Consider the following 26,028-nt stretch of genomic DNA (forward strand, 5'->3'; position numbering starts at 1 on the left):
GAATAGCAGCCTTTGAGGAAACAGGTGCCAGATACTGTAGGGGAGCAGAGCAATCTAACTCAGTCCTCCTCACTGCCACCAGCCATTCAGACAGCGTAGTGCCCCCTGCAGTCAGCAGCATTTCCTTAGTACATAATTAAGCTTTATTCAAGAATACTGCATGACTAACACTGCCAATTTTTACACTGGGTAGTTCACAAATGTCTCATGGCGCTGCAACACTACACGGAATAAGAAAGCCGTGGACGTTTTTTGGCTGAGAAGATGAAGACAAAGACAAAATTCTCTTAATATTACTGTTACCCAAGGAAACCATGAAAAAGTCTGCATTTCTCACACACGCAGGCATTACTCTTACTTTTGCAGATTTGCAATGCCCAGGCTTTGCTGGCCATTTGTTTTGCTCAAGGCGCTGCTCTGCAGCCTGTCTGACAATTCTAAAGGTAAATAATGATGTGGCTGATTTCTTCTGACAGGATTCTGTGTCTCTGCTCTGCATTTGCATGTTTTATGTTTATTACTGCAAGAATGAGAGCCTGCGGTGCACTGTCAGTGGCATTTTACTTGGTCAGTTCATTACATGCGCAGTGTTCTCTCTAAAGCCCACCCCTGCCCTTCATTTCCGTGAAAGTGATTAATACACATTTCTCCTGAAACTCTCTTCGTACAATATGGCATTGAATTTATGAATACTTTCAATTTAAAATGAAAAAACCCACCATTATAAAAACATGTAATACTTCAGTAACGTCACTAAGGGTCTGAATTAATGTTCACAATATAATTTATATACTCCTCCCTCTGACAGCACGAACACATCCAGCCCCTCTGTCTGTGCCGACACATTCAACTGCTGAATGAATAATCATTCTAATATCTGTGAAGAGGAAAAAATAGCTGAAGTGGCAAAATGAGAGCATAAAATCATGTTTCACGTCAGAGCACATTCTGAATTTTTTTTCCTTTTCTTGCTCCATTCATATGGCAGTATTTCGCAACAGCAGCTTGTGCGAGTCTCAGCTTTCATATCATCCTCGGTTTAAAGCGAATGGCTTGGCATAGTGTTAACAAGCAACAGTGTGGCTGTGATCATCTGCAGTGCATAGTGCACTAAAGAGACCATTACAGGGAAGAAGCAAGCCCCTGGGCCCCGCAGATGTCAACATTTCACATGTACCCTGCTGTAATCAACTGTACAGTGCAGCTCAGCCACCTCACTGTTAGAAATAAATATACTATCTGTGTTCTACTCTGTTAATCAAATCTATGGGAAATGTATCCTCTGTAGACATTAACTTCACAAACTGGGTTTCTGCTGTAATACAGTATAAGCTATTTGTTTGTGAACTGTGTTTCTTAATAGCCGTTTTCATTATATCAAACAATAGAAGAATAGAAAATGGTAATATGGTAAAAACCCTGTCCTGTAATGAACAGCAAGACAGAGAAACCATGCTCACTCAGTTTGTCTAATAACAGCTCTGCCTCCTACAAAATACTCTTACTGATACATGTACTTTACTTCGCCAAACATATTTTGGAGGAAACATAATTGTTTTCCAGTACAAGTGTGAAATCATTACACTTCAAAGAGGTGGTATGAAGGAGGTCAGGGTCCTGTGTGTTTAGGCTTCTAAAGGCCTTAGTTAAGGTTGCAGATAAGTTCACTGTGAACATGTTGCTTTGGCAGCAGCTGCCACTGTGGACATCAGTGATGGCTGGTGACTCAAAAAAATTGTGAAGGACATTGGAGGAAAACCAACCCATACGCTTGTTGGCTGCCTATCTCCACTTTCTTCTGTTCAAGTTATGTTATGTTCTTATGTTCAAATGCAGGGCTGTGCAGAGACCTTTAGAGGGGCAGGTGCTCAAAGTTGAAAAGGGGGCACATGGAACAGAATTTTAAAAAACCATAAATCAACATAATTTATAACATAACCTGTTGAATTAAAGCAAACCACATTCAACCAGAATGTAACATGGAATCTTACAACAAACCAGATCATACTATGTCATTGTCCCCCCACCTGATGAAATATTCAGGGCTGCTACAAAAAGCTAACTGTTGGTTGGCTAATGGATAGTGGCTATCTACTGCTTGATAAAAAAGAGGGGGAAATATAACTATTCTATATCTGCAAAAAGGAAATTTGGACTCTGTTGAAAAGGCCAAAATAAAATTTATTTTTTAGTGATGTGTTTAAAAGCTGTTCGCAATTTGCATGTAATAATTTCTTTTCTAATATGCTACTGTATGAATCTATCTATTGCTTCACAGCGTACAGTGGTAGAGATTTGAAGATGAAATTTGGAATCTGTCATGGGACCAGTATTGTATTCTGATTCTTCTCACTGATCTCTATATTTTAAAATCCTGACTACAGCCCTGTAGAGACTCAATCATTTTTTTCTCGTATTGTTTTTAAAAACACATGACCCACACATTATGTTTCCTAAAAGATATTGTATTTGCTCATTCAGATTACTTACACATGAACATTTGTTCAGGACACACAGTTATATCACCAAAATGTCACTATACATTTGAATAACTAACAGACAACAACTGTACACCTACCAGCACTACTACAGAGCGGTAACATTTAAGGTGTGACTTGTATCATTTGTAGCCATTAATGTGGTCACCATTTGTTTCATTTTAAGACCTGGGCATATTATAGTTACCAAAAGGAAATGAGAAAATAACAGCCAGGGTGTAGAGTTCCTCCCCACTGTAAATTCACCACTTCTACATTTTCTTTTCATGGAATCCTCAGTGCTGCAAGGCCATCCTGCAACACAGGAGACTCCTGGATTATAGGTTTATGTTATGGCCATCACTTCAAACTATATAAGCTTTGTTTCAGAGAAATCTTGTTTTTAGTCAGTTTGCCACATTTTTCCACATATTACAATACCAATGAACCTGAGTGATCCTTGGTAATGGAGACAAAGTTAATCAGAGCTGAAGCAGAGTTGCTGAATTCATCTACCATTCAGCCAAAATCCAAATTGAACAGATTTAAACTGCTGAATGTTTTATCAGGTTTTTAGACAGTAGAGAGTTTTAAGCTCAGGTAGTCAGGTATTATGTTACACAGGATAAACTTTTGACTTCCTATCAAAGAGCCTGAACACAGTCATTCATTTTTTGTACTCATGATTCAATGAGGAGAGTTTTATATCCATCCAAGACTTGGAAGAGCTCACCTAATGTTGTTTATGCAGCAAACGAACAAAACTTTCAAAACCCTAGAATGGCTTCCCACTATGCAGTGCTATTTCTGCCCTAAGACTGCATTTCCCATAAACCCTTTTTTTTCTTACCCCTGTCCTTATCCCTGAGGAAGATAAGCATGTTGATAGCAGTATAATCAAACATCTTCCCACTGAAACGTTTCATCTGACATCAGCCAGACCAGTGAGGTCTGTAGTGATTGCGGTGCTTTTTGCGATTGCATGATGGGCCCTGAAAGCTTAACTCCTATTTGCGCTGGAGGATCAGCAGCACCCACTTACTTGATAACATGAACAATCTCTCGTCATGCTGTAAAGATATCCAGCTCATTTTCTGCACTCTAGCATGACTCATAGGACCGTAATATGTTGCTTTCCTGTTATAAATCACAATTAAAAAATAATGATGTTTTATGGTGTGACAATGTTGTGGTTAAGGTCTAGTTAGGTTAAGCCATATAAACCACTTAGTTAGGGTTAGGGAAAGATCATGGTTTGGGTTAAAATGATCACTTGAAACATGGTTTATACTTCCTTAAAGTTACGCAAACTTTGTTGTTATAGCAAGAGATGTCCCAAAATGTCCCTACTCATGGTTGGAAACATGACACTTGTGGTTGGAAACAGGAAGCAAACAGGAAGTTTCCTGCAGCAAAGGCAAAGTCATATTATCAAGTAACCTTATATTGACATCATCTTCCCCTGGTCATAACTACTACGGCCGCTAAAGGGCGTTAACGTGACTAAAGGTCATTTTTGCTGGCCTGAATTTTAGACCTATACGTCATTTTTCTTGTGAGGACGGACTGTGCTACACATATGCATTAGATTCTACACAATATCACTGCGTGCTTTGTGTACTATGTGTGATCAGACTCTCACACCAAACTGGAAGTGACCCTTGAAGAACAAGTTCTACTTCCTACACTTTGTTATGAAACTTAGAAATAATATATTGGAATCTGAACATGCTGCTTCTCCTCATGTTGTCCATCATATAGGAAGTAGCTTCCCCAAATGCTTAGAAACAGTTATGATAACATGATACATGCATTGTCACGCTTTATAATACCTGGTCATCATGGTTACAATAAGAACCATATGGTTAAGGTTAGGGCATGCTGGCTGTCATGGTATAAAAAATGCTATAAAAAAAAAAAAAGTCCAATGTTTTGTTGACCCATTCATCCACCTCGGCCTCCACCTTACACAGACTATGTTGCTCCATAATAACGTCACCTGATTTCTTCTTTTCATCCACCCATATTTACTGTGGCTGCTAGAGCCACTTGAACGTAAACATATATGTTGTCTTGGGACACTTGCTGAAATGACAGATTTTTCTCAGGTGGACGGTCTTGTTCCAGATGCGAAATTTATGTACTCTCTTTTTTCAGTTTTCTTGGAACTTTGGTTTGCAGCTGGTGTGAAAGAGGTTTAACAGTGCACAAATGAAAATACTATCATACTACATACATACACAGTATGAGGGATTCGTGCACTACCACAGTTTCCTCCTCTTCACTTGTGCATCTTTCATAGTTGTTTTAATAAGACATTTGCCAGCAAACAACACCAAAACCAACAAGAATCAGACACAAGTAACCTGCAATTACAACTGGAGCCGGTCTCCCAGATAATGACTGATAGTTTGTTCTTTTCTCCTCTTCTAATTTGTTTTCATCTTCCTCCCTAACCAAAATATTGTCTTTCCTGGCAAGAGTTCACCTCAGCTCCCCCAGGCAACTCTGCTTATAGTTGGAATATATATCCAAGGAGTCAGCACATGAAACAGGGGTTAAAATCACAGCCTCCACTGACAAGTGTTGTTTCTCTCTTTCTCACATACAAATACAGAGCTGCACTAAAAATGAGCAACTTCCTTTGCTGCTGCCATTGAGCATCAAGCCATGACCCATCCTCCCTTCCCTCGCCCAAACAGCTCTGCGAATGTGAAGCGGCAGTCTAAAAGAGAGCCAAGCCTGTCAGAGTCCTAATCGTTGTGGAGAGGCCCTTGGCTCTGTATGCACAGTAGACGCCAGCCCCAATTAGACAGGTGTATACAGTCTGCCAGAGCATGAGAGGAGAGCGGACAGGCCCTATTCTCTGCACAAACAGCGGTTCTGCGCCGCTGCTGCTGGATCGATGCGTCTCTGGGACTCAAGAGAGCCGGACTTGGAGGATGCGCAGCAGAAGGCGGCAGCGGTGGCTAAAAAATAAGCCTGAGAAGGACAGATGAGATGTTGACAGAGGAGGAAATGAGAGCTCATCAGGGAAATGAGGAGCGGTTGAAGCCGATTACAAACGCAACTTGTCAAAGCCGAGCGTGCTGAGTTGTTGTTTCCCAAGTAACATTTTGACAGTGAATAGATGATCAGATGACAGTCTGCTCCATCACCAAGAGAGTGTGTAAATATAGAGCCACGAGGCGAGCTTCTGTAGCTGCTACACACACTGTTTTACTACATCAGGAGTGAAATATCTTTCTCATATCAGTTCAAAGATGGCACAGCGGGAATCTGCTATTTGAACGCGGGAACTATTTATAACCATTTACATCTCCTAAAAGCATTTTAAATAATTTATTAACAGTTAATAAAAACTTAATTAATAAAGACCAGCTATATTAATATACTAAGATACACTCTAATACAACACCACAGCAAACTGGAGCATCAGATTAGCTGAATGAAGAACTCTCTGATAGTGACTTTCTCACTGAGAAAATTATAAGCTTCTTAAGGTTTTATTTCAGGGTTATTGTCAGAATGGCCTTTTACATGTGTTAATTATATCAGTTATACTGTATGTTGTAGTAGTTCTTCACCTTGTTTGAAGCATCTGTACACGCCCGTCCACCACCCCAACTTGGCATTGGCACTGAATGTTATCATTGGATGTAAATTGTGAGGTGCCGAATTAGCCAATAATAACATTTTAGGGATACTGGATAAAGTTCTCCATAAACCATTGTCCAGATTCTTGCAAACCACCTTAGTTTTTGCTTTACTTTCATTAAACACAAATCTGTTTAAGGATATTTTCCATGTGCACATAACACCAACTAAAATATTAAAGGTATCAAAGTTGGATTTTACTCAGCGCTCCTCTATAAGACAGGGTCATTGTCTGGGTAATATTGCAGGAGCCACTTTAGTTTTTAGCCAGGCCAAGCTAAAAATGGCTTGGGATGACAGTATCCTTTCATTGATCCACTGCTTTGTTCCAGACTGAAATATTGCAACAACTATTGGATGGATTACCAAGACATTTTTTACAATCATTCATGATCTTCAAGGCAGGAAGCCCACTGACTGTGGTGATCCCCTGACTTTTCCTCTAGCGCCACCAGCAGGTTGAAATGTTTGGTTCAGAGTGAAAACTATTGGATGGATCGCTATGAAATTTGATATAGAAAAATTCCCATGAGCCTCAGCGGTGCTTTGTGTTTAGCTCAAAGCACTTTTGCACCTACGTACAGCATCACAGAGCTGCTAGCATGGCTGTAGACCCCTTCTCTAATTAATCATGTTTTAGTGGTGCATATCACCAAACACATTTGTAATTAATCAAATCACCACAAAGGAATTGTCACACAGACAACCTGAGGCCTCTGGTAGCCCTGGGAGTCTATGGGGCCAGGGGGGCAGTTTCCTGCTTTGCTGGATTGATAATCCAACCCTGCCAGCTACAATAATGTGTATTAACTGATCAACTGACAGCCTCTATAATCCTTTCTAAAGAGCAGGGGGCTAAGGTGAAGTGTTACTAAACTGAGTGTAGGATTTCATGTATTGTGAATATTTTATTGGTCACCTCCTGCAAACCACCGAATCCTCTGTGGGTTGTGTGTCAATCAGCAGCAGTTACAGGCCACGTGTGCAGCGTGATTCGTTGATATTTAGCCTGAGTGAAACAGGCAGCGAGAGAGCTAGCGGAGCACCGTTTAGGCCGAGACGAGGCATCAAATCCAACATAACTCAGATTGGCCATTGATTTGCAAGAATTATCCCCAGGTGCCCCAGTGCGTGATGTTGAGTGACAGCTACAACATGACAGCTATCAATTAGGCCACACTAAGTATTAACACAGCAGCCGGAAACCCTGGGAATTATTCCAAGAATTACGGTAGAATTAAGTGTATCTGTGAGCAGAATTGGATTTAGAGAATGTTCTATTGTCAGATTTAGAAGCAAATGAGAGACGTTCAGCTCGTTCTCAGACTAGTCGCGTCACAACGTGTTATTCAAAGACCAATACACCAGAGAGCTGGAGCGATGTTCAAAGATGACAGGATGTGGGATGTGACGGTGACACATAAAGCAGGTGCAGTTCAAAGCACATCGCATCCCATTTGCATCCTCTCTAATTTAACTCAGAGAGGAGCTCTGTCATGAGAAATCTCAAACAGGGGAGGAAACAGATATTGTAAAACAGATGAACGCAGCCTTCAAGAAACCAGCTTTGACTGACAGAGACGAGGGTAAACACTACACAAAGCTCACCGCTCACTTCAGAGAGACTGTTATGCAAAGAGGGGGGGGGATAGATGGAGAAAAGGGGAAAATGCTCCACCCCTCCGCCCCCTCAGCTCTTCTCAGGAGGTGTCAGGAGCTGTGTGTAAAGAACCCAGCGCCCCCATTTCCTGTGAGAGGGAGTAGCGCTGAATTTTGATAACACTCATTTCCAATTGAGCGCTTCAAAGAGGAAAGAGGCTCAGAGACAATTAGAATGAGAGCGTAGCCTCGACACACTGAATAGCCCTTGATGAGAGCAACGGGTGAGTTTGGATAGGTTAATCAGCTGTAATCGGAAAGCAGGTGTTGAACACGCAACCTTACAATCCTCCACCCCAAATTATATGATCATCACATTCACAAAAGTGCGTCTTTTAATTAAACACAGTGTCCTTTCCTGCTGTCTTTTCCTTATTCAAAAGCGTGAAGCAGCGCTGATTGCATCAGATCAGTGACACCAAGAACAAATTGCTTTTCTGCCGTGGCAGGGATGATGAAGGGGGTGGGAACAGGGTGTGCATGTGTGTGTGAGTGGGGGGAGGGTGTCGCTTATCACAGGAGAGGCACAATGCTGACTTTAATCTGAAGATGATGCAAAAAATTACTGTGCAAAAATCATCTTCTGTAGCAGTGGAAAAGAGGATTTCAAGTTTCATTTTGAAATGGAGCAAGAGTCTGAATCTTTAAAAACAGGCCCTCGCAGACCCACAGCTCACACCCCGGTCTAACCATATCAAAGTCTTTAACAAGGGGAAGATTGGACCAATGATCCTTTAGTTTTGAAAACAGCTCGCCGTTCTTTCAAAGATTTCTTTGCAGTCACATTATACAATAAACAAATGACATAATATAATTATTTCAGTACTTTTGGTTCAGTGTTGACAGTAAATGTGTTGTGAAATGATCATATGCGTTCTGTAATGGTTAGAGTCTAATTAAAGGCTGTTGCCAGCATGGGTTTCTGCCAGGCAACCACTGCAGTCTGTCTCCAGTGTAATTCTCACTAATGAAGTGTGATAAAACACATCTACAAATAACTCTTTGGATGTAAATAAAACATTTTACATTTATCAGGTGTTTTAGAGGTAAATCTAAAGGCCATATCTTCTAGGTGTGCCCAGGCGCAAGCATGTCACAAGCCCAATGCCAGGCCAGGTGTAATGAGTGAATGAGTGAAAAAAAATTCATCTGGACAGTCACATTATCTTCTGGTGTAAATAAAAAATTACAATCCAGCCATCATCTGAAGCAACATCAGGGCCTTGTACAGTTGATTGATCGGCACAAGGGGTGTAACAGCTATTTTACTCAGATCAAAGGGGGAGTGTTTTGCTTTCTCCATCATCCTTTTGATCCGCATTTAATGGGAAACAACACATGCACATAATTGATGCGATGCTACAGACAAAAGCTGTCACATGTGTTCATTTCACATCTTGAGTTCAGTGTTACTGTATCAGACCACACAGTCGACTGTCTGTTTGAGTTGTTTTTTCTTAAAACAATGACACAATATTTCAGTTTTATCATTTTATCATATGAGCCTGCAGCCTGCAGAGCTTAGAGGCTCTGGAACACCCTGTCAGAGGAAATCTGGTTGGTTGAGTCAGTAACATCTTTTAAATCTCTTCCTAACACATCATTTTATCAAAGAGGCTGAATTAAGTTGAGTTTTTATTTTATTTTATTTATTTTTTATTTCTGTTTTTTTTTATTTTAATTTTCTTTTCTTTTATCCTACGTTACTTGAAATTATCTGCTTTCTCATAAAATCTAGTGATTTTATAATGTTTCAGTTATTAATTCGCTGTCTTGTGTGAAGCACTTTGTAACATAGGATTTGAAAAGTACTCAATAAATAATTGTTGTATTATTATGATCTCAGCCTGCAGTTTGTTTAGCTGTGCTATAAAATGATGCACCAGTATCCCAAAAATGTTCATATTGGACAATTTCACACCTCAGGATTTAGGACCACTGCAAATGCTCCGTTCCAGTACTGAAAGTATTGTGTCCTATATGTGGAACGTTAGTGTGTGGAAGTTGGAGTGGTAGGGCATGTAGCACTTCAGGTTTGCATGCAGAGTTTGTGTCATGTCACTCATCAGCAATTAACATTTGTCTTGATTATTAACAATAACCATGATCTTTCCCACACTAAGAAAAGTTATGCAGACATTAAAAGAAATTTTTTTTTTTTAACTTTTCACTGAACAAAATCCAGAGTTTGGCAGAATCATCAAATATCAGTGTTCTCGTCTGGCAACAGGGTTGGGTGCATTTCTGACAGAGTAGCTCCTCGAGGAGTATTTGTTGCTGCCAGTGGTTGTCACATACAGTATGTGATCCAGTTCACACAGTCCAGAAGCTCTATCAGACAGTGGCCTGTTCAAGTGGCCACCATGGCCACCTGGACTGAATAAAAATCTAACAAGCCGGTGGAAATAATGACTGTATTGGTGTTCCTGACAGGCCCCAGCAGGAGCATCTAATTGATGAAGTCCACTCAGATTCCACACCTGATCAATACCAGCACAGAGTGACTGACAAGCTCAAACTACAGAGGGCTGGTTCTCTCTGCATCCATCATTTTAACAAGCACATACTGCGCCTCCACTCATATATTGATGTGCTAATATTGTCCTTTACTTCAGTATCAGCCTGACATCATATGTCATTAAAAAAAACAGAGGCTTACTTCTCCCTTTAATTGGTTTTTGTTTTGTCTACATACTGGTTTTGGATAAAATAAATCATAAAAATAAATATAGAATAAATCATAAAAATAATCAAATTTAAAGATTTAAGATTAAATGTACTGTATATGAATCAGCAATTTAAGGACCATAGCTGATTTCTGGGAATGTTGAAGCTTTCATGACCTTAGGATGAGTTTACATTCCACAGTTACACAAATTACACATCATGGTTAAAGCTGCTGTGATATTTTGAGTCACTACCTTTTGGTAAAAACATTGTATTAATTAAACGTAAAGGTATTTAGTATTTCTTCAGCAGAAGTATATTTCTGGCTTCAAAATATTCTGGTGGTAATAATTTGACTGAAAGTAAATTTATTCAAGACTATGCATACACATAAGTATTGTATCAACTGAAGTATTTCAGATGCTAAAACTTGATTCTTAAATGGGGCCTTTCAACAAGGCATGTCCTCAAGAAAGTATGATATAAGTCAAATTGAGGGAAGAATGCCCTCACCTGTCAGTTTATATTATAATTTAGTGTATCTTACCAGACAAATTTCCAAGAAACCAAATCCTCACAAAGTACTTGCTGCACAGGTAATGTTGGGCACTTTGCTCGATTGGTAATCCAGCCTTGGATTTAGGAGAATAACATTAATTCAAAACATAATAAAACAAATAAAATGTATAAATAATTTTAACAGCACTTTGTTGTTGGCTCATCAAATAATTCTTTGGTAGGGTCGTTGCACTTGGAGAATTTGGACTCAACCTCAGTTTGATATTTCTAAAATCTTTGTTATAGCCCTACATAAATGTGTTGGTATCAACTTTCAAAAATAACTGCCAGCAGACAAATAAATACATGAAAAGTCAAGGATGTGTTAAGTCTTGCTTAGTACAAAAACTGGAAGTAGAGAGACACTGCTAGCCTTGCTCCATGAAAATTAAAAAAAATCACCAACCGAGAAACTGCTCTGGGGCTCTAAACCCTCAGGGGTCCTGAGCACTTCAGGTTCACTGTGGTGCAATTATCTTGTGCTAATTTCATTAATTGCAATTTTGTTGATTAATAGAATACGCACCACTAAAGCAATTTATAAACTGGATTCATAGGGCCCTTAAAGCATCACCTGTGTTATTTTAATCTTGAGGCCCTGTCTTGTAGAGGGACAGCAGTGCATTCTTGCCCCAGGGCCCCCAAGCAGGTTAATTGAGTCCTGCTTTCAGTATCTCCAAAATTGTTGTTTGCACAGTTTATCTTGTTTTGGTTTTTTTTATTGACATCAGCCTCACACCCATGGTGATGTGTGTAACTACACCACACTGTAAAAAACATATGTGAAACCCTACCACATGCTGCTTCCACTCAAAGAAAAATGTACACAAAATTAGCAGTGTCCTAATACACGGAGACAAATCAGTGTGTGTGTGCTGTGGGTTGTTTAAGATTGCATTCCTTACTTTGGCCAACAGCACTGAGCAGCTCCTCCTTTAGAATCTGAAAGCTGTAATGTGTGTATGTGTGGTTGGTGCACCAAGTTGTTGCTGTAGTTGGCCCAAAATAAAGCCCCTTTAGCCCAGTCAGCCTTGCAGCAGCCATTAGTTTGAGGCAGTTCTCCCAGCAGAGCGCTGACAATGATGACAGGCAGTGGCAATACAAGCAGGCTCCGGGGGTGGGACTCCAGGGCATCACTTGCTGCGGGTCAGTCAGGGCCAACGTATTTATCTGGGCAGTAATCTGAAGGAAAAAGGACAGAATGCCTGACCCCAAAACCTCAGGGACATCATCAAAACAGTTCCTATTTCAGGTCCACCATAACTCTTCATGTCGCTCGATGCTTGCTCTCAGACAGCACAGACTGCTGTAACCAGAGAGAGAGAGTTGAACTGATGAATAACAGAGCAGCAATCAGCAGTGAGTGTAGCAGCGAGGGTAAACCATTAAGGAGAAGCAGGACTGATCACTCATGGATCTGAGCTCCGAGCTTAAACTGGCCCAAAGCTGAAACGGCAACATTGTCACCTCACTACCGACTGTCTGCACAGTGATTTACTGCAACTGGAGACACTCCTTCACTCTAATCGCTAGTGCATTTGAAATGCTTACTTGCATAACTTAATTTAGCCAGGAAAGGGCCACACTGAGATGAAGAATACGAGAGCGTCCTGGCCAAGACAGCAGCATCACATCCAAAACACAAACATAGAAGATACTTACAAGTGCTAGACTATAACGTGTACTGTATATACGTTGAAATGTTGTAAAAGACCATACCAGTTCAATTGGGGATCACTAGCTGGCCAAAAACTTCCAAGATGTGGCTGAAAGCTGAAAGCTGCTGTTTCCAACGTCAATACAGTAAGAGCACTGAGGCTCGATGCTGAATATCGTTCCTTTCAAAATAAATTGGGTTACACAGAAATGCTATCAATTTGCATGTGAGTGGTACAATGCATGACAGTTCTCAATACACATAGTAAAATATACAAACAGTTGGGTAAGGATAGCTATGGAAGCCTAGTGTTCATGTTAAATGATGTTTTGACCTATCATTAGGCTCTGCAGCGGGTATCAGGCTGTGTCATAATAAATCTACTGAGCCCTATGACAGGTGACACTATTCTCTAACCCTGAGCGAACATACCTTTAAACTGCCTTTAAATCCTGCTCTCATCCAAGCAAAGAGATACTTGGCAGCTTGATCCGGCCACACAATATCTGCTCAGGCTAACCTACATTGGCTGGCCCCACTACCTTTATAGGCAGTTTCATCTGGATGCCATGGCCCGCTCAGTAGTCCAGCCATCACTTCTGTTTGTTCCACAAGTCTTACCAATAGCCACTAATTAGCAACTCTTCTGGTATCAGAAACTCTTCCATTCATGAATCATGTCCCTTGATATGTGGTACCACAGAAAAAATAAAATGGTTTCAATATGAAGTTGTGTGTGAGTGTAAGAGTGCAGGCAAGTCTACAGGATCATTGGGGGCATTCTCTCATTAACCTGCATCCACACACTCAACACAACCCTCTGAAGCAAGCTACAGTGTGTACACTTCTGTCTATAACATCATCCCCTTACAGCATGCTCGCTCACGACAACCAGCTAACAACATGTTGAGCTACCTAGCATGTTGCCATTACTGGCAGCACCCAATAAACAACAAACCGAACGATCCTCATCAGCTACTTCCAACACACAACAATTATCTGTATATGAATGGACAGATGATAGCCCAGTCCATTACAACAATGCTGATGGGACATTCTAGGACTAAGCTCTGTCATAAAATGTACTGATAATGTACAACAAAGAAAATCGAACGCTGCGTCATTATTGTTTTTATTTGTCTTGTTTCAATTTTGGAATTCAATTTGGGCTATACCTGAGACCCCATTATTGTTTGATCTTGGCCAATGAGAAGTCATATTACATTTGTTGTTAGCAGTTCCTCTTTGCACTGTAACATTGGATGTACAGATAATCACCTGGATTACTTTTTCTATTTTAGAATACATCTAAATTTAATGATTATATGGTAAAATCTACAGTTGTAAGGAGCACTTTAATTCCCAATAAACACAAGAGCTTCCACTATCACTGGGAAGAATGAGGTGAATGATTTATGACCCTGAGAAGAAAAGGTGAATTTTTTTATACAAAGTGCTCCAATCAGGTTCAAAGGGTTAATCAAATTATCAAAAACTAATTGACACAGCAAACGTGGAGTTAGGCAGTACGGCTAGTTTGAGGGTCTCTAGGCAAAATATAATTAAGATGCCATGTTCAGTCTGCCGTGTGCAATTGTATTTGGAGAAACAGGGGGCGTCAATACAACACCTCATTTTTGCCCCAGGGCCTCATAGCTAGTTAATCTGACCATGTTTAGCCCATAAATTATTCTCAAGCTATGTTTTCCTATGTTACACAGATCCATTAGTTTCTATTGATGTCACTGTATAAAAATCAACATACAGAGAACATCAGCAGTGTTGAGACAGTGAACATCATGTCTTTTACTTCTGATGAGTTACTGTTGTGTTGCTGTAAATACAAATTAATTTGAAACGCATGTGCTGTATTATCACAGCAGACGTGAAGATCACTGTGAGGTTTCAAGTCTGTACAAACTGATTCTCATACCATACAGGCATGAAACAAATAGCTGCCTGGAGGGCTGGAAACAAAAACGTGCCAAATCTGTGAGACTATGACATGCTTTGGATAATGGTCATCTGTAAGGTCAAATATTTAAGATTTGTTGCAAATGGGCTGAAATGTGCAAACACTCTGGTGTAGTGCAGTGACAGTAAAGACATGGAAAGAGAAAGAGGGATAAGGTGCCAGGCCAGATTCAAACCTGAGGCATCATGGCAACAAGGCATGTGTCTTACATACTATACTTTCAGATCCCCTTGTGAATGGTGTGCTTTTAAAAGAGAATTTTATTTTATAGATCCCTGCAGGGAAACTGTCTGTCTTCCAGAGAGATCAGAGGTCAAGGTCAGTTGCAGACCATCACGCCTGAGGCCAGCAGTGATCCAAAAAAGGACAGGTCTCTCTAACCCCTGCCATTCAGCTACCCCAAAGACACTTGGTTTATTTCATGCAAGGTTTATTTTATGTGAGAGAAGCTCTCAAAGTGCACGCTGTTTTGTGCGTCAGTGACAGAGGAGCTTTGAATCAGTATCATAGCCAGAAGTGGCAGCCAGACGAAGAGGCTGCAGGGTCCTGGCACTGCTGATTACAGGCTAATCAGGGGGCAGGCTGAAGGATGGCCATTGTTAATGTGAAGTATCACTTGCCTTGGGTGATACTTGTCTATTAGAGCAAGAATAGCATCTCATAAAGCTGATTAATTTCAACATTCCTGATGACGGGTGGACACCGAACAGTAAGAAGACCTAGTGTACATACAGGAAACATTACAGATTAGATGCTTTAGATGCTGAACATGTTTATTCCTAAAACAGACATGTCAGACATTTAAGAGCTTCAGCTGGTAAAATCTTCTCCTCTACAACTCTGTCATACCCACTGGTAGGTCATTTATCTTCAAGATCTCAAAGTTTCCAATGATACCAATTGTGACACAGTCCCACAATGTGGAAAACAATGTTATTTGACTTTATAGCATTAGTGTTGATAGATCATGCGTGCCCACAAAGGTTGGTATTGGGCCTTGTAATAAGTAATGTTAAGTTGGCTGTTGTTGACTGAATATGTTTGGGTTTTGAGGTGTGCTCATAACATCTAGCAAAGTCTTGGAAGACTATGTTTATGTTATATATTCATTTAGAAAATATATGATTTTTGGGTGTGTCTTTTTAATAATACATCTTCTATAAGTGTTTATAGCTGTAACTAATGGATTTATCAGTGGTTAACAAATATTAATAATTAGCTCACTTAATAAAAACAATGTTAGGGTTACCTGATGGTGGCTTGTGTTTCCTCTCCTTCAGCATGACTCACTTTGTCTTTTCAGCTCTCTAGTTCATCAGGAATTCAGTCTGATACAAGAATGAATGATTTTCTGTGTTTTTACTGGTGTTTTATGACATATTACAAACTCAGGAACTGAATTAAGGAGTAGTGGTCCATTTATTTATACAGCAATATTGCTTGTAACTCTATTCTCCTACAGCTCAGCCTCAACAAAGGCTCGTACACATATTATTGTTTATAGTGTACTGTTTTTGCAGTTAGTGTACAAGAAATCAACATACTTCACTGTTTTACACAAGCAGTAAATGACACAATATATGCACCACTGGACAAAACTGCCACTTTAGAATGTCACTGTCTGTTTAACTTCACATAAAGAAAGCATTTTTTTTTGGAGGTTTAATTCCTTTTTTTTCCCCAAGATCTTAATTTTTTATCTGGAGTAGCTCCTCCATTTTCATTATGCATTGTGGAACAATAGTGCCAAGGAATTCAGTCTGCATACTGACTGTTTTGAGTGTATCTAATTTGGTCACTTTTCCACTGTGACACTCAGAACCTGCTTAGAATTAGTGTGTAATATGGAATTGGGACACAGCTTCTGTTTGTGGAAAGCCTACAAATAAGTTAGCATCTCTTTGTGTGTGTGTGTGTGTGTGTGTGTGTGTGTGTGTGTGTGTGTGTGTGTGTGTGTGTGTGTGTGTGATTGAGTGTGTATGACTGTGAGTGTGTGGAGACATGATCCTGGTAACTGCACACATTGGCCTCATCACTGAACAAACAAGTAAAAGAGGAAGTGTTCATTTTCTCACCATAACATCACATTCCCAAACAATTAATGCTAAGTATGAAACTCACCTGCCAACTTAACAAAAACATCATTCAAACTTTAAGTATTTGACTAAATCGAGTAGGCAGCTCCATCCATCCATCCAATTCCTGATTAATCGCCCACTTCTTTGCACACGCTCACTAACATGACAGCAGCTGGTCCCAGACTATAGCAGTGAATGCAAAATACAAAAAGCCAGTCAACACATTGTCTGTGCTGTCTTGGCATCACAGGGTGATTATGCCTCATCACAAACACAAACACGGGCATAAGCACCCATCACAACCTGAATTATCAAGGTTCTGGTGTCAGCTGTGTCTGCACAGCCACATCCAATTAAAAGATGACTGACATAGCACAGGTTTGTCTTCAGATATCTTTTATTTCTTTTTCAAGTTTATTTTGTGTCATCTAGTCAATACAGGGAAAAGTTTGTATTATTTATTTATTTATTTTAGAGGAGATGGGTGCAGTGGTGGGGTTGGGGGCGGAGGGGGTTATTGAGGAAACTAATAACAAATCTCTGAGTCTTAATTTAAAGCACAATGCAGTGGAAAATATTGAATGATTGTTCAAATTTGTTTCAACTCTACGGTCACCTATATTTTGTCAGAGGATATGAATAATGCAAAGAGGCTGCAAAAAACAAAAAAAAAAAAAAACACTATCAGCCATTCCACTATTGTGACTAGAGCACTAGGAGATAGGCTGCATTCATTTGGAGCACTTCTAGTTTTTTGAAAGGCTGGAAAATGACATTTTTATCAGCCTGTTTGACTACTTGAGTTTTTCTTCTTTTTGAAAATTGAAAACTTGAGGGAAGGATAATGAAACTAGGAAAAGAGGACTCGTATAAGAAGTTCTAACTGGCATTATAGTGTGTTTTCTGTCTTAAACAATTACATAGAAATGTGTTTTGACTCATAACTTTAATAGGCTTTCAATGGGGACGTACGTGTAGGCTACGCACACATTATCAGCATAGAATGAAATAAACCCAACCTAAAATTTAACAAAATACACAGCCCTGTTAGTGTTCATGTGTTCGTTCCATTAAGGAGTATGTTTTCTGACGGGAACCAGTAAGCCGTGTGAGCACATGGAGGGACTGACAAAAGAAAACGGTGAAAACGGGAAACCTTCCCAAGCGAAAATCCACAACAAAAACATCTAATTTAGGAGTAACGAGGTCGAGGGCTGAAAAGCTCTTTTGGACACTCTCATTAACCACGGGGTGAGAATGAGGAAACCGTGAGAGTAAATATTTTTGACAATTCTTACCTTTAGCGCCCATGTCCGTCACCACCGCCACCAGAACAAGCAGGAGAGGAAAATAATCTCTCATCGCAGTCATCACGTTCTCTCTCGTTTTGCTCTTCTCAAAGCTTTTAGTAGTGAACGTCCTTGGGATCAACACTTTTCCTGTGACGGACTGAAACGCTGAGAGCTCCGCCGAACACCGACCACACACACTGAGCGCTCCTCTCGGTCACTTCAGCCCGGGCTTGCTGTCTGAATTTACTCATTGACAGAGACGGGGGGCTTTTAGTTTCGGTCCGCCACCACGACTACAGGCTAGTGACTGTACCGACTCCACAGACTGAAGGCTGGAGACTGTAGAGCTGCTGCTGCCCCGCTCTGTGCTCTGTGCTGGGAGCCTCCTCTTCAGGGCAGCGCCGCCGCCGTGCATTCAGAACCACGGACAGCTCCTAGCGTTGGCCAATGGAACACCTTAAAAACAAATGAGGCTCAGAGTTTGGGACACGCTGAACAAAAAACTATGCAATTACATCATGATTGGACTCTTTTAATAACCATACCACGTGTGCACGTGTAAACCTCACAAAAACTGTATCTTACTGCCGCATGTTCTCCAGAAGCCTGCCTTTAATAAGCAGTATAAAAACATTTAATCAATGGTTTATACTATAAACCATTGATTAACACTATAATGCAGTTGTTAGCAGATATGAGTGTTTATTAATGTATCTGTTAACAACTATAACTCCACCTTTGGAGTGTTTGCTGCTGTATAAACAGATAATGAATGACAATATAGTAAAACACAGTTGTAATAATAATAATAATATGTCTTCATAAGAGTAGTTAAAATTGCTGACACATGTTGTAAACACATAAAAATCTGCTTATAACTACATCGTAGTCACATATAAACCGTTTGTTAAATGTCTGTGTACTGCTTATTAATGCCAAACTGGGGGAATTAAAGTATTATTTCTTCTTACTTTTCATGCAATTATTAAATTCCATTCATTTGACAGATGGTGGAAGAATTATTCTGATAATTTACTTAAGTGAAAGTAGTAATACTACAATGTAAAAATACAAATAAAAGTCCTGCATTCAACTTTTACAAGTACAGAATCAGTAAAATATACTAGTATCAAAGGTAAAAGTACTCATTATACAGTATGGTCCTTTTCAGATTTTATATTATTTTATGGTATATATTACATCATCGGATTATTCTTACAGATGCATTAACAGGTAAGGAGCAATTTAGTGTTGCTGTTGGTGGAGGAGGAGCTAACTTTAACCTCTGTACTGTTGGGCAGTTTCATCTATATTTCCAACAGGTTTACACTCAGAGTAAAATAGTCTGAAGTTCAAGTTTGCTGTATGTTTATTCTTTTGTAATACAGAAAAGTTATTTGCTTTGTATTTTTTCATTTCATTTTATTTAATTTTTATTTCTTATTTTTTTGACTGAAATATTTTATTTTTCCCATAATATCCCAGTCAATGTAATGCAATGTAATTTTCCTTGAAATCTGCCTCTTGTGTTCATTTTCAATGACAGAACTTGCATGGTATATTCTAATCTGTCTGTTTAAAAGAGGCTGGAAGGTCACTGAGGTCACTGAGCCTGCACACTGAGGAAGGTATTAGTTGAAACATTTGTGCTTGTTACTCTTCTGCATTACAACATACAGAACATGTGAATTTCAAAGGGTTATTTTTACTCTGAACCAGTTTACTGTTGAAAGTGCAGATTCTGCTGGTTTTCACACATCAGTTCAATAACAAGTGGTGATCCATCAAAACATGTAGTTTAATCTAAATAAGAATGCATCATATTTTATAATGTTATTGTATGTTTTGAATTTAAATCTTAATTTGCAAAATGATGTGTATCTATAACTGTCAAATAAACATGCAATATGTCTGCTGAAATGTAGTGTTGTGAAAGTTTAAGCAACATAAAGTGGAAATACTGAAGTACAAGTATCTCAAAAGTATAGTATAGTACATGAGTAGATTTACTTGGTTACAGTATTTCACTACCTTATAGAAGTCAAGACACTACATAAACCATAAACCTAAATATAAGCCAGCCTGAAATGTAGGAAAAACATCTAACACTTAGAAAATGTAAACCAAATTAATGATGTTATAGTGATGTCATTGGGGTTATCTCAACTTGGATGTGAGACTTCAAAATGTTAACAGAAAACTTTCATTTGAAACTGGGGGTCTGAAGTTGAGAGAAAGACGTGGGTGTTAACCAGTCATTGAGGGTCAAAGACATTTTTGAGTTGCACTATGGGAAGTATAAGAGATGTTGGAGCTTGACACAAACTGACTAAACATCAATAATCAGCTAAGCTAAAAGCAAAAATCAGCTGTTAAGGAGTTGCAATACTAAATCTCTAGAGCACTCCTTTAACGCTCTCAGTGGGCTGTTACAAACGTCTCACAAATATAAGTCAGTAAGTATCTCACAAATATAAAACATGGCAGCCTGGACTCTGAACTATTCTAATTTACCCAACAGACTTCTAGCTTGGTAGGCTTTGTGCAATCACTTTTGTGTGTACAATGTCTGTGTTGAAAAAGGCCTAGAGAAGATGTTTTTACAGCTATATGAAGTATTTTACTCTGCAATTCAATTTAAGTTACAAGAATGTTTTGGAAAAAATTAGTTTCAGGGCAAGAAAGCTAGTGATTTTTTTTGCACTCATTTGAATACAAACTTAGCACTGGTACATTTCATGATATTTGATAGCTGGTAGCACAAATAAATGCTATTACACTGTAAGTAATTAGCCTCATCATCCTATCATAGAGCTGCTGTTGCTGGCAGATGAGATGATTCAGGCTCTGAAGCTATCTTCAAGCTATGGCAACCTAACTCAAAACCAGATAATTAGAAACAAAATGAATGAAAAATCCACTTTCTTTCCAGTAATTTTCTAAACCATGTAGATGATCTATTTTGTGAACAAAAAGAAAATTAAACATAATTTTATAGATGTGTAAGACAGAAATCTTGAATGCAACTCTCTATAATTAACTCTAGTTTTTCCTGTGCCTGCTTTCTAAGGAGACCATTTCAAAAATATCAGCCTGTGTAATATATACGTACTCTCCTGCATTTGTAGATAAATGTACACTATGTACCTCAGATCCTTTTAGAATGGTTGACATGAGTATCTCACAAAACTCCAAAAAAAACACTGGGACTAACTAGCTCTATACTGCAGTACAAGAACAATATTGCACCTTTATTTTCATGACTTCTCTGGTGAGGATGTCTTTTTGCCTATTTTTTTATAACCATATCATGTATGTAACCACCAAGTTTATATTAAAAAGTCAGGAGACAGATCCTTTACTGCAGTAAAAGTAACAATACAGCAATGTAAAAATACTCCATTACAAGTAAAAGTCCTGCATGAAAAATCCTACTACAGTAAAAATACATAAGTATTATGAGCTTGATGTAGTTAAACTATTGCAGTAAAAGTACATAAGTATTATGAGCTTGATGTAGTTAAAGTATTGCAGTAAATGTAGTGGTTTGGTCCCTCTGACTGATATATTAATATATATGACATCATTAGATTATTAATACTGAAGCATCAGTGTTAGAGCAGCATGTTACTGTTGTAGCTGCTGGAGGTGGAGCTAGTTTCCTCTGAAGGATCACCAGATAAATCTGAGGGGTTGTGAGATGATTAATGGGAGAGGAAAGAAGAAAAAACAAAGTTCTGATACACAAATCTGTTTTCAGTTTTTGGACTTTTTCTCTAATCTTTGATTTTTGCTGAAATATTGGATCATTTAAACATAAATTGAAATTAAACCATGTGAGATGTTTAGAAGGAAAAAGCACTATTTGGTGGAGCTGTTAGCAACTCATAGACATCTGAAATGTGACCCCAACTACACACTGCTTTTTGTAAGACTTCAAAAGTCAAAAAGGTTGGAAACTACTGGTAGTAACTAAAGCTGGGTGCTAACTAAGGGCTGCGGGGCTTAACAGTAAAATTCTGCAATAAAAGAGTGAGTGATATATGACCTTCAGTCAAGAGAAGCCAATCAACTTCCAACATAATATACAAATAATGGCATTGTCAGAGCTGGATTATTTCTTTTTATGTGTACTTTCCTTAAAAAACACAATTATATGTATAATATTTTTCAAAGAAAATATGATAATGCATACTATTGCATAATATGTATGTCTTCATGTGTTGTGGACACTATGAACTTTTTGCTTCAGTGATTCCAATCAATTAGAAATTATTCTTGCACATGATGAGTAGAAAGTCCTTCATGTGATCTAAATGTGTTGACAAATGAGTAATGTGATGAGTCAAAGCCTGCAAAACTGCTGATAAAAATGTCTGTTCATAAGGACTGCCACTATTATGAGGTCATCGTGCCAATGATGCACATGCTGTATTTTATCAATAACATCCCGTATTTATAATGTGGTGGCTTCAATTTCTGTCAAAGGAAGTAAAAAAACAGAAGGCAGCACAATGGAAATGAAGTGCTTAAATCAGTCTTTTACAGAGATTAGCAATACAATGACCTGCTCATCAACATGTTTGCTCCCTGGAAATAGCTAAATCTGCATAAAAGAGAAGCAACACTTATGAATCATACATGAGTATAGACAGTGGTCTTTTGGGGATTAATGCAGAATTGTTGAATGTAATGCTGTGCTGTGTCAAAACTGTTTTCCGCTGAATGTTGATGTGTGCGCTTGCATCTCATCTGCCATTGATGCATCTCCCTCCCTGCTTTGACTCAGCGAGCATGGTTTTGATTTGACAGTGTTGCGTCAGCAGCCCTCTATTAGCGAGCTCTTTTACATCTATTGGTTTCAAATCATCCTACTGCTTCACCTCTGGTTACTTAAGACCCAAAGAGCACCTTTGGGTGGCTGATCCCATTTCTGAGTTCTGAAGCTTTCGCAGCCAGGGTGCTCCACATCCCTCTAGTGCGTGTCCAGCCTTGCAGCTGTTGCTCACCTTGCTGAGAGATGACTCACTATGTCAGTGCAGGAGAAAGTCTCCAACACAGGAACACAGTGTTGAATCTCTTCCACACATTTGCTGTGATTTACACACCTTTGCCTTACAGGAGAGAAACTATTCATGGATTCAACACTCTGTATGTAAAAGGCAAGTTATGCACAGGCATTGCATCATCAAGACACAGCCTGTTACCTTTGACCACATGTGAAGTCTATTCATATTGTAGAGCTTGAGTCAGAGATTTGTAAAAAAAAAAATAAAAATCCTGTATTTGATGCATGTCACCACCGATGATAAATCAAATATGAGCCTGTTTTAATTCTGTTTACAAGCATTGCTGATGTAAACAAGCCCTTAATAGCATCTGAAAACATTTAAGACTTGGTTGTTATCTACTGTAAGTCCAATTCTGTCAAAACAATCTTGTCAAATAATTCTGAAGTGATTGGAGGTCCTGGGCCCTGTTCTTCATGTGTGGATAACTGAGTTATCCAGCTTACAGTGTTGACAATTTGACATGAATCTGGATTTTTTGGTTCTTTGAAGCTGCTTAAAATTCATCTGGAACTGTTGTCAGAGCAACAAGTCCTTAAGCCCAAACCTGCAAAAGTGTAGTTTATCGATAGTTAGCCAGACAAAGATGACAAAGATGTTTTAGGGTGAACCCTGAACATTTTCAGATACAATATCTTGCTTTCTCAGATTTATTATGAAAGAATGTTGATATAATTATGATTTTAAATGAGAACATGCAGATTACTGATAAATCATTATGATATATTGGTGTAATTACCACAATTTGTTTCATAATGAAGAGTTACCTACTTACTCATGATAAAATACACAACTAAATGAAAGTTTGTACACTAAAAAAGAACCAATGCAATTTAGTTTAAGATACTCTGAACAAAAAGACATAAACTCAATTAAAATATTCTGGCTGTTAAAACACCAATGGAATCAGAACATATGGCATTAAATTTGACATTTCAAATATTAAAACTTTTTAAATGATTAACTGTAGAACTCACTTTGCGGAACATTGTTTATGCAATTAAAGTGGCTTTCTGAAAAGTTTCAATAAGGTTCCTTTTTCATAGTAGGCTTATAATTATCACTTTATAGTGTCTTGCACATCCACTGGAGAGAACCTCACCAATGATGCACGCAACATCGCTCATAGTCTAACCACATTCACTGGTAATATTTAATTGTTTAACAGTGATGAAAGTGTGGAAACAGTAGAAACATTGTGGTGCACAACAGCAGTAACAATGCAGGAACACATAAAATAGACTTGGATGAGAATTAACAATGTTATTTTAGCCTGATAACAACATTTTAGAATGAATTAGTTAAGCCACATTTTAAGAACTGAGCCCTGAATGAGATATTTGGTGGTTGGGAGACCCTTTTTGTTTACAATGGGATCACATGTTATGCCTATAATATAATGCATTACATGGTATTAAAATTGTGTTATTTTTACACTGAAATAATTAAAATAGGACTATTTTGGTTTAAAATTAAAAATACTTTTATTATGTCACGCCCAGTTTTTGATACCATTTAAAGCTGGTATTTGTTCAGCAGCATTAGCAGTTCAATGTATTTACATTCTGTGATTGAAAACTGCCAAAGAGAGCAAAAGCATTGTTACTGATGTAGTCTGCCTTTCCCACATAGGATTCCAATTGTATGCCCTTCATACAGGAGGCCAGAGTTAATGTACACTCCCTGAACACCAACTGATGTTAGTAACTGTGACCACAATGTTGTTTAAAAGACTTCATATTGCGCATGCGCCATTTTTATATTTTATAATGAGCATGATAGGGAAAACAATACTAAGATCTTTTAAGGGCCTATCAGAAGATTTAGAATTTCCTTCTTCATAAACATTGTATAGATAACATGATGAAAGACATTTTAAAAATTCCCACTTAAAACATTTCTAAGTTGTTTTTTTGGGGAGTTTTTTTCTCGACATAATCAGTTTCGGGGGTGCATTTTATGCCTTTATTTGACAGTGAGAGAGGTGACAGGAAATGAAGGGAGAGATAGATGGGGAATGATAAGCAACAATGCAAACCAGGGACGTTGTGGTTCATGCCTGATGCCTTAAATAGGTTTTAAAAGTTCTTTTTCATAGATCATGTTGAACTAACTAGTTTGCAAAATATCTTTACTGATTCACCTCACTGCTTTATGCTGAAAAATATGGAACTATCAGTTTGTGTCTTCTAGGATATCAGTCAGTGGAATAGGAACTGTAGCATCGGATGTTAATTTTTCAACGACTCTCTTTGTGTCTTCCTCTCAGCTTAAACTTACCTACAGCTTAATTTCCTCCCCACTGCAGAGTGCCAATCACAGTCTGTCACTGCCTGAGCTTTTCAAACAGCCTAGTCAAATACTGTAGCAGTTTATTTCCTATACTGAAATGTACCTTCACGTAGCAGGGTGAGAGAAGGAGGAAACTTAGATACAAAGCTGGACAGACAGACAGTCAGAAAACTTATTTTCATATTACAATATTCATATTGCTTTTTTAGTAAAATATGACAACTTTCAAATCCAGTGGTGCTGTGATGTGACATCAGTAAATTAAGTGCCTTCTTCTTGGCATGTGGTGGGCAAGACATGTGACATGCAAGCTAAGTTTCCATTCATCAGTTTTTTATATGTGGGTGAGATTTTCCACCAGTGACAATACTGACAGTAGAATATACCGTCTGTACATGTAAGATGTCTCATTTAGTGAAAATGCTTGTCTGTGGAAATTTGCAATCTAGTCGGATAGACTGGTTGGATTTTTACATAAAGGAAACCTTGCCTAATGCAGTTTTAATGTTCATTTACATACCGTCATAGTCTTTTGCAATCAGAGATGATCAGCTTTCCTTTTTCTGCAAACCAAAACCCTTCTCATGTCTGTTTATCTACATAGTTCTGAATGACAGACCAGTCGTCTTGCTATTGTAGCAGCATGG

The 26,028-nt window shown here is 38.6% G+C and overlaps 1 protein-coding gene across 2 annotated transcripts in view; it reads right to left on the minus strand.

Moving 5' to 3' along the window:
• Nucleotides 1–26,028, minus strand: part of sez6b (seizure related 6 homolog b) — a 266,490-nt gene that overhangs the window by 221,703 nt on the left and 18,759 nt on the right. The window contains exon 2 of one of the 2 annotated variants that reach the window (XM_044353824.1): nt 18,027–18,476. In XM_044353824.1, the coding sequence (XP_044209759.1) occupies nt 18,027–18,099 (73 nt within the window). In that variant the 5' untranslated portion in view covers nt 18,100–18,476. Of the gene's footprint in view, nt 1–18,026; nt 18,477–26,028 lie in introns of those variants that run through there. The other variant, XM_044353825.1, reaches the window with a different exon arrangement.

The sequence above is a fragment of the Thunnus albacares genome, chromosome 6 (genome assembly GCF_914725855.1).
Source record: "Thunnus albacares chromosome 6, fThuAlb1.1, whole genome shotgun sequence".
NCBI classification, from domain to species: Eukaryota; Metazoa; Chordata; class Actinopteri; order Scombriformes; family Scombridae; genus Thunnus; species Thunnus albacares.